The 13,136-nt window shown below is 41.5% G+C and overlaps 1 protein-coding gene across 2 annotated transcripts in view; it reads left to right on the forward strand.

Moving 5' to 3' along the window:
* The first annotated feature begins 9,417 nt into the window (after positions 1-9,417).
* The window catches only part of LOC125437975 (carboxypeptidase B-like), a 30,128-nt gene continuing 26,409 nt past the window's right edge, over positions 9,418-13,136 (forward strand). Inside the window, exons 1-2 of one of the 2 annotated variants that reach the window (XM_048506084.1) lie at positions 9,419-9,505; positions 9,594-9,669. In XM_048506084.1, the coding sequence (XP_048362041.1) occupies positions 9,423-9,505; positions 9,594-9,669 (159 nt within the window). In that variant the 5' untranslated portion in view covers positions 9,419-9,422. Of the gene's footprint in view, positions 9,506-9,593; positions 9,670-13,136 lie in introns of both variants that reach the window. The other variant, XM_048506085.1, reaches the window with a different exon arrangement.

Below are 13,136 nucleotides of genomic sequence, written 5' to 3' on the forward strand. Positions count from 1 at the left end.
TGAACTGGACCCACTGTCTCAACAACACTCTTTCACTTCTAATGAGTGTGCACCCATTAAAAGAATGAACTCTCTCATAAACAGTCTTCTACACTAGTTGGTCAAACAATTCTGAATTAACTGAAGGATGGACTCCAATAAAAGGTCACCCACCACATGTTAAAACTCTTGGAGTTGAAGGTAACCCCTGTGCTTTAGACTTTATCATGCCGAAGGATCACAAACAACAGACAGAGAAAAAGGGAACTGTCATGATTTACGTCATCTATGAAGGTCAACTTACAGAAAAAGCAAAACAGAATGGTAAATTACTGTGAACCAGATAGAAAAACATTAGCAGCCCATCTCCACCTTTCTTCTCTGTTCTCAAGTCCGGCTGTCCCTGTGTTGATCCATTTAAAGCCTGGCTCCATAGAATAGCATAAAGTTTGTTAACAAGAGAACTATAGAAAACAGAGAGAAGAGAATGCTCTTCCTTTGTCAGGCCACTGACAAAACTTCCAGGTGTAGTCATCAAATGAGTGGCTTAGAACATCTGGTCTTGCTTACAATTCACAGCCCCTAAAGTCGGTTGACAGAAAGGTTCCAGCTGCAGTCAGACAACCAAAGAAAACATTTGGATATCATGGCAATTTGCAGCTTGTTACCAACTGGAAGGTTTCAATCTTGGTGTGCCAAGCAAGGTGGAGAGAGAAAATTCCTGGGATACTCTTGTCACGAAAAACTGCTGTTTCTTTAGCCATTTGAAGATACTGTGATGGTGTTCAATTCAAGCATTGCAGTAGCCTATCAGTCACATGTATAAGGAATGTGCAGGTCCCCACAACATACCCAATATATGCAATCTTGTAATGTGTGAATTGGGCAACATGGGGATTCTCCAGTGGGATACAGCTATTTTTCAGGTTCACTGGTAGCTGTGTCAGCATGGAAGATATGTGCATGTAACTGCACATCTCATGGCTGCATCCTCTATCTGACTGCAAGAACCATGATTGGTGCCAAGTTCTGTGAATCATTCTTCATTCTGTTGTAATGTAAGGAATGAGCGATGTCGGTCATATTGCTATATTTTGATAAGTGTGTATTTCTGTATGTTGCTACATTTTATATGTTGGAGCATGATTGTGAATGTAAGTTTGGGAAAGGGTATGGATTTGGTAGTTGGTGTTCAGAAGACATTTTCAGGATCAAGATTTGATTCAGCTGCTAACCTTGATGGTGTTCCAACATTTATTTTTATTTCATTATCAAAAGATGTACATCCCATCTTTCCTCTTGGTTCAAGCTTGCTTACAATAATTGCTAAAACATCTCCAGAAAAAACCAATGATAAAATATCAAGTCCCAAATCTATCACTATAAGCCTTCCAAATACATTACCATCCTGGCTCTCAAGAATTAACCTCCGCTCGGAAGTAGCAAAAATCAGCCTCACAAAATGGGAGTCCAGTTTTTCTAAAGAGAGAAGGACAGCTCTTGATGGCCTTGAATTAATCAGAGTCTTAAAACCAACACCGTGGATTTGGGCTAGTATTAGCAGAGTTGTAAATATAATTTATATGTCATTTATTTCCCCATGAAAAGACTTGAGGTAGTTACTAGCGATGTGGCAATAAATTGTGCCAGATGCTAGGTATGCTTTAACAGCATTTTGCACTGCATTTCTCATCCATGGAAGGCCTTGTTTTCACTTGGAATTAATTTCAGGGGGTTTTTTCCCATGTGCATCCAGGAAAGGGAGGAAGAAGAATGTCTGACATCGCCTTTTCCCAGCCCTGCTTGCAATCCCTTGTGAGTCTATCTGTTGGGTTTCTGTGGCACAGTTCCACTAAAAGCTCCAAAAAGACACGAGAGAGGCCAAGACTTTTTTTTTCTGAGAAGCACTGGAAATTCTCTGGAGCCACAGGCAAAGTTAATTAAATTTTGCAGGTGACAAATATAGCATTTCCACCTTTGATTATTCCCAGGATCCCAACAGACACCAAACGTTTAATCAGATCCATTCTAACTCATTAACCTTTCTGTTGCCATGTTAGCCTGAGCAACAGCTTGCATCAGCAGAAGTAGCACCTGATGATCTAAATTAAGGATCTTCAACCTTTCCTGACTGAGAACTCATTTTTAAAGCCCTCAGACAGTACCACAGGACACACAGAGCTATCACTAGGGACGCCAGACTCCAGGTGGTTAGAGCTCATCTTCAGACCACAGAGACTGATTCCTCTGGGGGAAAATTGGATGCTTTGGAGAGTGAGCACTAAGGCATTGTACAATACTGAACTCCCTGCCCTTCCCGGCCTCCAGCCTCAAATCTTCAGAAGTTTTCCAATCTGGCACTGGCAACCTTTCCCCCACCTCCCGCTGGGGGCCAAGGGGGACCTGACAACCCTGGAAATCACAGTTGTGTGACAGGAAGGAATGGAGTCAAAATTGTGTTAGCTGGTGTTAGCAGCGGTAAGAAACACAAGTCAAACACCAGGAAGTATACTGTAGTGATAAATAAAGAGTCAAAGCCATGGAGGCTTAGCACTAGAGATCCCTAAGTTGATGCTGTTTTTGAACCTCAGGATGTTTTTCATCCTGCAGGCTTATGTTGCCAACCTCTGGTCATAGGTGTCAAACTTGCGCCCCTCCAGATGTTATGGACTACAGTTCCCACCATCCCTTGCCAGCACGAGGGGGGTCGCCTAAGATTCTCCTAGGGGTCGCCTAAGACTCTCTGCATCAGTGTTCTCCATCTGTAAAGTGGATAAATGTTAGGGTTGGGGATCACCACAACATGAGGAACTGTATTAAAGGGTCACGGCATTAGGAAGGTTGAGAACAACTGGCCTTGTCAGGCTGAAACGTAGGGCCTCAAAATCCAGGTGTATAATACTTTTGACACTGGCATAGGCCTTTCTTACACAAGCTGTCATAATACACTGTAGTCTTCAGTAGGTTGTTGTGGGTTTTCCAAGCTGTGTGACTGTGGTCTGGTAGATCTTGTTCCCAACATTTTGCCTGCATCTGTGGCTGGCATCTTCAGAGGTGTATCACAGAGAGAAGTCTGCTACATAACGTATAATGTGTTATATAATAACATATAAAATAATTAACAGTTTTAAAATCCTAAAGCACCCAACCAAGAGGAATATGTGTTATGTGTCCTTGTATGATTGTCTGCTTTGACGCGCCCTCTTATCAGTCTTCTGTATTGAGTTTGGGAAAGTCTGCTGTGTCTCTGTGTTGCATGTAATTAGATCATTCAGTCATACCAGATGCAGAGATCTGGCAAAATTAGAGACTGGGTGTTACGAACTGCACGAGTTTGCTACAGGGAGTTACAAACAGCACAAGTTTGCTACAGCTACTGGTTCCTGGGGGCAACTTGTGAATAAATTTGCATTGGGATTCCTGTGCTGGAGAAGGAAGAATTCCTGCTTTTGCTCCTGTGCTGTTTTCAGCAGTTGAAACAGCCTGGAGATTTTGAAAAAGAATTATTTGCCCTTCTGGGAGCCAACCTATTCACTTAATGCTTGTACTTGATGGCTTCCCACAGAGAAAAAAACCCCACTTTCATTCACAGTCCCTGGATTGAGCATTTACTCACAAGTTGCCACCAGGAATTAGCTACAGTATTTCTGCAAATCCCCATCACAAACTCTTGTAGTTTGCAGTATCTCTTTCAATTGCCCTTAAAGAGCAATGTCAATTGTTGCATATTATAAGGTCAATCTGTGATCAGGATTTTTTTTAAAAAAAACTGCAAGCAGTGGCTTTGAATGAAAGCTGTAACACCGTTCCCCTCCTCAAATAGTTGCTCCAAAATTTTAAACAGATTCCAGGGTTGCCAAGTGACTGTACAGAAAATGTCCTGTCTGTTTTACAGGGGGTTAAGTGAATACTACCCTGTTTCCCCGAATATAAGACACCCCCTGAAAATAAGACATGGTAGAGGTTTTGCTGAACTGCGAAATATAAGGCATCCTCTGAAAGTAAGACGTAGCAAAGTTTTTGTTGGAAGCATGCCTGACGAACAGAACACAGAAAAATAAGGCATCCCCTGAAAATAAGACATAGCGCATCTTTGGGATCAAAAATTAATATAAGACACTGTCTTATTTTTGGGAAAACACGGTATTTACTAAGTGATATAATTTGCCTCCATGCCATGAAAAACTTCAGCTGCCCATTAATCCTCCATTAAAAGGGCAGGAAATTGTCTCCAGGCCTCTTGGCAATCCTATTTACTCCCTGAACCCCATACTGCAACTCCCAGCCTAGAAAATTAAATGTTATGGACCTCCTGCAACTTGATTAATTTGACCTTTGAAGTCAATGTTTTCGAGAGATGTGTCTGTCAGATCCCCCCCAAAAAAACTTTTTAACCCTTGCTTCTACCTAAATTGCCATTTTTTTCCTGCAGGGAATACGTATAGTATCTCTATGCTCTTTCTCAAGTACACACAGCTTCTTGTGAAGGGGTGTGCGTGTTAAACTGAATAATTGGCACAGGGGAGGATAGAAGCACCTGTACTGCAACCCAGATTTAATTTGCTCCCTCCCCATAGGTGGTTTAACTTCAAAGAAAGGGTAGGGTTGCTGATCATGAAACTCCTCCATGACACAGTTCAATTCTCAAAGTAAATGGCTAAGATATACAGAGAATTCTGTTTAATTTTGATGCAGAGAAAAAATTGCTCCTGCTACTAGAAAATCTGTTGAAGATATAATTTTGACCTGTGTCATATAATCCATTGTTTTGTGTTTGGTTGGGAGGGGTTTGAGTCAGTTCAATTATGGCAAGAGCTGTTGATAAGGTAATATGCTGTCGCTTATTTTGAAAGGTGTTGCTCCGGAATACACTCAAGAGGCCTCAGAGAACCCTTTGAAGAGGTTATTTGCTGTAGCTTCTGCCTTTAGCCATATGTGCCACACTTTGGGAAGGCCTTATCTCCACTAATATATTATTAATACCACATCATTTCACTTCACATCAAAGGCTTTATATTTTCCCAGATTCATTGTTTGGGGACCAACCTTGTTTCTTTTGATTGACTTCCGGGACACCTTCTGTTGCCCAGCATGTTGTATAGAGATGTTCCCATCTGCATAGGGACGAGACTTTGTCTCTACCTGCTCCACCCTGTCTTCCTCCATCAATACACTCACAGAGGGTGATGCTGTAGCTTCTCCTGTGCCACAATTGGGCAAGGCCTGAGAGGATTTCATCTCACTTAGATACTGCCTATCAGAAGACTGATGCTTTGGTTCAAACTAACAACTTGTTTAACTGTTTGCATATTTTTAAGCATTAACCAAGGCCCAGATACACAGTGCCTGAATACAGCATCTAAAGTAATATAAAAATATTTTAAAACACCACTAAATAGATACATTTAGATTCACATTGATGTTAAATACTACCACCTTATACCAGCCTGAATAAGTTCTTGCAATACTGGGTCTCAGCTCTTTCAGTGTGAACTTCCCATCCCCTAGGAAGAATAATACAGAATTACAGGGTAGCGTCTGAAAATGTTCATTCTTATATTACCAGAATAGAGTCTTTGCTGCCCCAGAAATGTTTAAATTACCAATGAAAGAATCACATTGAAGAATTATATGGCAAATCCCCATGTCTCCTTTCTTTCACACTATAGATTCCATCTGTTCTCCCATGAGCTCAGGGCAGCATACATTGTGTCCATTTTATCTTTACTAGATGTCACAGGAACAAATAATGGGCCCAGCTTCCTTATTGGACAATGGACATTTGGTGCTGGAAAGTTCCACCAAGTCCTAACAGGCTTATAATGGCCCCATAGTGTTTTCAATGCAAGAGACTCTGCACAATAACCCTGGACTTCCTTGGAGGTCTTTCATCCAAGTACTTCCTAGGGCCAACCCTGCTTAGCTTCTGAGATATCACATGATTGGGCCACCCAGGTCAGATCAATGAAGATTAAAAATGTAGTATCTTTAATTACAATTTGAAATGGTATTGTCCACACTAAGATTTGCCCTGCTCACTAACCCAGCTCAGGGGTTCAGGGAGAAACAGCATTCTTATATCCCTTTCCTACATTTGAGCATCTTCAGTGAGTCCTTTATATGAGGACCGTGGTTTTTTTATTGGGTTGTTTTTTTTAGCATTCCCAGTTGGATGCATAAAGCCTCTAAGCAGGGTGTCTGCAGAAAGTCAGCCATACATTGCCTTCTAAATGTACAGTTTTGGTGTATGTGTAGATCAGGCTTAGCAAGGAACTTTTTCTCTCTCTCTTAAGCAAGCTTCATTCCAAACTTTGATAAAACACATCAATGGAAAGTTGCACAAACAGTGTGATTAAAAATCTTACTTCTAATTTTCTTAAGCCTCAGGTGATTTTTTTCTAAGCCTTTAGCACACTCTGCAGTGGGGGTGAAGGCATGCTTATTTCTGGGTCGCATGCTTCGGGTCATTGAGGGAATGGAAATTCTACTCTCAAAAGCCAGCTTTTTCGATACATGGTGCAATCATAATCCTGCATATTTTTCTAAGCCTTCTGTATTATGCTAGAATTTGCTAACAGTTGTCTCCATTTTTTAAGTTTATGCAGGGAGTACCGTGTGCATCATTGGCCAGCAGATAGGCTGCAGGCTGAGAGTCATAAAATGAGAAGAGCAGATGGCCTCCCCAAATTTAATTTGCTATTTTATTATCTCTACGCTGGCCCTTTATCATACTTACATTTTTCTATTGCAGTTACGAGGGAGAGAGAAGGGAGAAAAACATGTGTAGGGCTGCTTTTGATATAGCTTGCCATATAGCTGTCAATCTTTGGATTCAGAAAAATGAATCACCACTGGAATGCCATGCAACCTAGTGTTTCTAACCTAATCTTCACTGGCACTGTGACTGTCATCAGAAGTTTACAATATTTCATATAGCTTGGCATCTCAGTAGTTACCAACGGGCTAATGATGCGTTGTAGATTGTTTTTTAAAAATGGTCTCCAACTGCTTGTAAAAGTACAAAGAATTCTTTAAAAGTGCATTCAAACGTGGGGAAATCTGACAATCTTCTATTTCTGAGTATCTTTCAGCCTCTCAACAGGGAATGATGACATATGCAATTTGTTTGATTACTCCTTTTGATCTTTTATTTATTGTGAGTTCTTGGTTTGATCACTCAACGTTATTGTCTTTGCCCTGCTTGGGAGCCTGTAGAATTGTATCAAATACTGCAGATTTCATTATTTTCAGATTAAATGTTCTGACGTCGGAGCTGGTATTTTGGCAGGATAGCTCCTGCAGTCACCATGCTTAGTGTACCTGATTCCAAGCAAAGCACTGAGGAATCTGTAGGCAGCACTCCCCCCAATTCAGTTGATTTAATTATAGATGTCATTCAGGGCTGTTTTATTGCACTAAAATGGCCACCTAGTAAATTAACTAGTGTAGAATCTGCTTCAAATCATAGGAGGTTTGCATTTAATTTAGCCATTGAACAACCTACTTTCTGCATTTGCATTCATATTTTAGGATATGTTTGTCGATATGGAGATGCATTTCAGGAAACCATTACACAGCTTTCCACTTTAAAATGCTTAGGATTTTCCTAAGGATTCCCAGGGTCAAGGTTCATTAAGAGCTTGGTATTAGATTACAGTTTAATTGTTTCTGTGACTTAGACCTTGCCAATATTGCCACTCATTCTCACCTAATTCACTTTCTTATAGCTTCCATCTGGTTTTTCTCCAGGTCTGTCTGGTGATCCCTGATACAGCTTTTTGATTATCAAAAAGAAGTTGCTTCTCCCTTTCGCACGTTGGCGCACTTGAAAAGCTATAGATAGTTCTCAAATTTCCATGATTATTAATGGGGAAAAACATGCAGATGTACTGCCAGGGCATAGCATCTGAAATGATAAACCATGGTTAATGCCAAACTGTAAACCATGGTTTGCAAAAGTACTACCCCAAACTGTGCTTTCAAATCATGATTTGAAGATGATGGCAACTGTGGCTTTGATCCACAGGAGGATTTTTGCAGAAGAAAGAATTATTGCCTATGGAAAATGACTTTCTTACTAATCCCCATTCCAGCTGAAATTGCCCCCAGAATGTTGCCACTGGAAGACAGGGATAAGAGACCCCCTCAAGGAACAGTATGTCAGGGGAATTTGTGCAGCAAATGAAAAAAAGGTCAGGAAAATCACACTCTATAAGTGGAAATCATTCTGCCCATTCTAGTAGATCCCAGAGGCGTAGCAAGGGGGGAAAATGCCCGGTGCACTGGAGTCCTCTGCCCCTGTCCCACCCTAGAATGCCCCCACCATTACCCTGGAACGCCCTTGCCACACCCCCAAAGGGGCCCACGCCTGGTGCATCGCGCGCGCACACCCCCGGCCCCCTTGGAGCCTCTGGTAGATCCAGCCCCATGACTTGTCATAGCTTATAAAAAAGAAGGGGGGAAACCTCTGAACAAAACAACAAGAGGTGAAGAGTATTTAAAGGTCTAAACAAAATAATTGTAGAAACATCAAAAATACCAAAATGTGCATATATATTTCAACACTTTTGAAATGTAATGGAAAATACAAAAGATTATTGTTGTAATTACAAAAGTTATAGATTGTACCACAATATGATGCAAAACCAGATAAGGCAACAAACAGGAACACTATCAAATTATTTACAAGCCAAATACAGAAAATAATTTCCATACAGATACCAAATGCAATTTCAATATGGCAATTCTATTTTTAAAAAGTTTACAGACTAGAGAAGAGCGAAAGACTGGATGTCAGCTAAGATCCTGTTTTGATTCATGAAGCTTCATCAGTCATGAATGACATTGCACTGGTTAATTTGGAAGGCAAAAAATCAAAAGCAAGTGCTTAGTCTGTAGTGTGGTGTAACTTCGAAAGACAAACATTATGGCTCCTGCCCAAAGGTTCATCTGTGTGAGAATGCCGTTGGTGAAGAAGCGAAGGCTAGAACGCTTGAGTGATTGCTCAAAACTCTATGCTCACTATGTATGCGGGCTCAATTAAGACTCAATTAATTGGGCAATCACTCAATTGCTCACATGTACAGGTAAGAAGTGAGGTGGCAGACATGATCTCTCCCTTGCACAAATACCTGGGAGAACTGTTGCCAACTGAGGTAAAAAGAATTGGGAATAATATTAAATATTCTATCAGGATTGTAAATAGAATTGTTTACCATCTCCCCTTTCGTAATCCATTAATAACCCGTGAGATTTTCTTTCCAGTTTCCACAGGTGAGCAATACAAAGATGACAAATAGTCTGCAAACAAAACAAGGCCAGGAGAGTCATCAATCAATGAGCAAGAGGACTGAATTGCTGGTTTCATCAATCAAAACTAAAAGGACCAGTAAATTATAAAAGCAGGTGAGAGAATAATCTGGTCCGATTCCATGCTGTTGCAAATGAAAACAAGGATGTGGGTATTACTGCTTTCGGTGGGTCTTCTGTCTGCCTTTTCTGAAGCTTCCACGCAGACCTTCAAAGGGTAAGAAAATATTAATCACTTGCATGTTTCAGAATACGTACACGTGAGATCTCTAGTACACATAATTGCTGTCCACCATTTTCTTTAGGGAAAAAGTGTTTCGTGTAACCCCTCACAATGAAGAACAGGTAGAAGTCCTCACTGCCTTGGCCAGTAATATACAGGTAAGCTCAAGCCTTGAGGTGACATTAATTAAAAGTAATTTTGCATTTGGAGCATGTCTTACTGATTGTTTCCATTGCTACTGAAAGATAGTTGTTGGGCAGACCCATCCACAGGACCAGGTGGTTGGCTGCAGCACTGTGGCCATCCCACAGAGGTGTCCCTGCAGCACAGGGAGACTTAAAAAGCAAAAATGTCTCCCTGCCACCAAGAAGCCTCCATTGGAATTAATGGATTTATACCACCTTTTAAGGTTGCATAGGTCCGAATATGCCGGTGCAATGAGGTGAACGGCTGGGAGGGAGCTGATGAACATCAGCTCCTCCCCTGGCCGTGCTACTGGCCTGCCCCCACTATGCTGGTGGTAGCAGCAGAAATGCTGGAATGCTGGTGCCATGCCTGATGCCATATTCCAGCTCCAGGAAGAGCCACAGCAGCTGCACTCCAGTGGGATTACCCTCCCCCAGGGTAAGTGCCCTGAGGAGACTGAATCAGCCAGTGCGGCCACATAACGCCCCCATGGGTGGATTTCCCCTCCTGCCCTCGGGATTGGGGTCAATAAAGGAGGCTATAGAACTCAGAGAGCCAGCATGATGTAGGGTTTGACCATCAGACTAGGATGTGAGAGAGCCATGTTCAAATCTTTATTCTGCCATGGAAGTTCACTGTGTGACCACTGGCTAGTCATATCTCTCATCTTAACCTACTTTATGGGGTTGTTGTTGTGAGGATAAATGAAGGAGGGGGAACAATTATATCCCCCATGGGGGGAAAAGCATAAATATTGAAATAACTAAATATTACTTATTTTTAAGAAGGCATAGGGGAATTGAACACAGATGTCAGAATGGGTGTAGTTTCCTTTTCAGCAGGATGACTTGAACTAAGGGATCTTATCATTCCATAGTGTTGTATTAAAGGTATCTACATCATAATGCTATTAAAAACATCAGAAAGCAGCTAGACCTTACAACTCATGTTTCATGAGAAGCCTTCCTCGAACAAAGTAAGACTCCTTCCAGTGGCGGCCTGGTGTTTACACATAGTCTTCATTCCCTCCCTCTTCTCTTCTTTGAATGTTCTCTAAACTTCTTTTTCATTCCAAATTTATGCTGTGTGACCTTGATGCAGATATATTATGGTATGAGACAAAACAACCCAAGATCGCAGATCTGTTCTCAATATTTGTGTGGAGCTTTGATGTTGAGAAACAGTTACAAAAGGAAAGGGAAAATGGCTATACTTTGTACCACAAAATGTAGCATTTCTAGTGATATACAGATATAGAAGGGATTTTCTTGGACAGCGTCTAATTGTCAGAGTCTCTTCCACTTCCACCTCTGCTCTCCATTGTATTGCCTGTATATTCAAATGAATAGTTCTGCCATTCTCTTTCATTAAGCCAAAAATTCAGCCATGTGTTAGACTGCTTCTTAGCTTGCCAGAAGCAATTGTTAGGGCTTTGTACCAAGAAACCTAGATCTGAAAGAGACTAAAAGGCAAACAAGACAACCTGCCCATTATCCACCACATCCTGATAAGAACACACAGTCACAAACATATATCAGCCTAAGTAATCCAAATTACAATTCTAACTTGGTTATCACACGTTTCAGTGGAAAAATAGGTTCCCTATGTAATCCTACACAGAGCAACATTAGACCACCCATAAACCAAGCAGGGAAGTCTACATACTTGGGAATATACAGAAATATAAGTTTATAGATTAAATATAACTTTGCAGACTAACCTAAAAGATACCCCTATGCCAAGAATGATAAGTTTGCTGAGGACTGAATAGACCCAGGAAGCACTAAACGTTGACAGCAGTGGAGAATCAATTGAATTGGGAGGAGGGGGATTTTATCTGCTCAAGTTGGACAGTTTATCTGATTTGAAATGGAAAATGAGGGAGGCGGGAGGTTCACAGTGTTTTTTCCCCCTTGTGATTCATTGAGGGTCACCAGTTTATATAGCTAAATTTCCAAGCATATTTTTTTAATATAATGTATTTTCAAAACAACATAGTGCAATGTAATGGTCAAAGAGTTGGACTAGTATCTGTGAGACTTAGTTTCAGATCTTCACACTTCCATGAAACTTGGTGGGTGACAATTATATTGTCTCAGCTTAACCTGCCTCACATAAGTTCTGCACCTATTTGAATATAAGCACTACTCAATGCCTCCAGTTTTGCTTCTAACATTCATCCTACTAGGATGTTAGTCATTTTTCTGTCCATTGTGTGATTGCTCCCCCATATGAAATACATCTCAGGTTAACTGATTTCTATCTTCTAGACAAGAAAGATAAAGAATTTAAAATTGGAATAAAGTGGGAAAAGTAACTTGAACAGTTACACAGGTTGACATTCACACTCTACTGAGTGAGGGGAAGGAACAATCATTCCAGCAAGAGAGAAGCTTTCCCTGTTCTATAGCTGCCTGTTTTGCAAAGATAAATATTATCACCTGCAGGCTTTAATTTTTCTTCAAGCTGATTCCCATTCAGAAGAATTATCAGGCATGTTGAGACACTCCACCCAACGTCTATGAATTTGGGGGGGGGGCTGTTCAACCCCTTCTTTGGCATTCAATGGGTAGAATCACTGCCCTTTTCAAAGAGAGCAGTCCTGTATAAATGTGTCTCACACAGAGAGGTGGGATCCAGCAGGTTCTCACCAGTTCCCGAGAGTGGGTTACTAATTATTTGTGTGTGCTGAGAGGGGGTTACTAATTGGGTCCGCTTTTCCATCTCCACGCCCTCGCCTCCCCGAGAGGCATACTGCCTTTGAACGTGAAGGTTCCATATAGCAATTGCGACTAATAATGTAACTCCCTGAACTGGGTTAATCCCTTTCAGGTACTGCAATTCATTGATTCTCAGCCTTTCGTACCTTTTATCTCACCAGTCTCTATCAAAGAACCTGTGTGTTTCACCATTGCTCTGTTCAGATTTGTGAGTTGGGGCATTTTCTATAATGTGATGATGATGATTTAGAAATGACCTGGCGCAAAAAAAATTGGGGGTTGTGGTGGGGTGGCTGCCCATGGGGGGGCATCCAACTTAGGTTTTGCCCAGGGCTCAGATTTGCCTAGGTACGCCTCTGCCCCCTTTGCTGAGGGGGGGGCTGGCGAGAGAACCTGTTACTAAAATTTTTGGATCCCACCACTGCTCACACACCCATGAATTCCCTCTAGAGCAGGGGTAGGGAACCTGCGGCTCTCCAGATGTTCAGGAACTACAATTCCCATCAGCCCCTACCAGCATGGCCAATTGGCCATGCTGACAGAGGCTGATGGGAATTGCAGTTCCTGAACATCTGGAGAGCCGCAGGTTCCCTACCCCTGCTCTAGAGCAATGGTGAGTTACATTTAGGCAGTGGCAAGAAGGCTTACATGACATGCTTTAGAGAGACTCTTGTCCAGCCATCTTCCCCACTCCTGAGACAAAGGCTGTTCCTTTAAGA

Source organism: Sphaerodactylus townsendi, linkage group LG08, assembly GCF_021028975.2.
Source record: "Sphaerodactylus townsendi isolate TG3544 linkage group LG08, MPM_Stown_v2.3, whole genome shotgun sequence".
In the NCBI taxonomy this organism is placed as follows: Eukaryota; Metazoa; Chordata; class Lepidosauria; order Squamata; family Sphaerodactylidae; genus Sphaerodactylus; species Sphaerodactylus townsendi.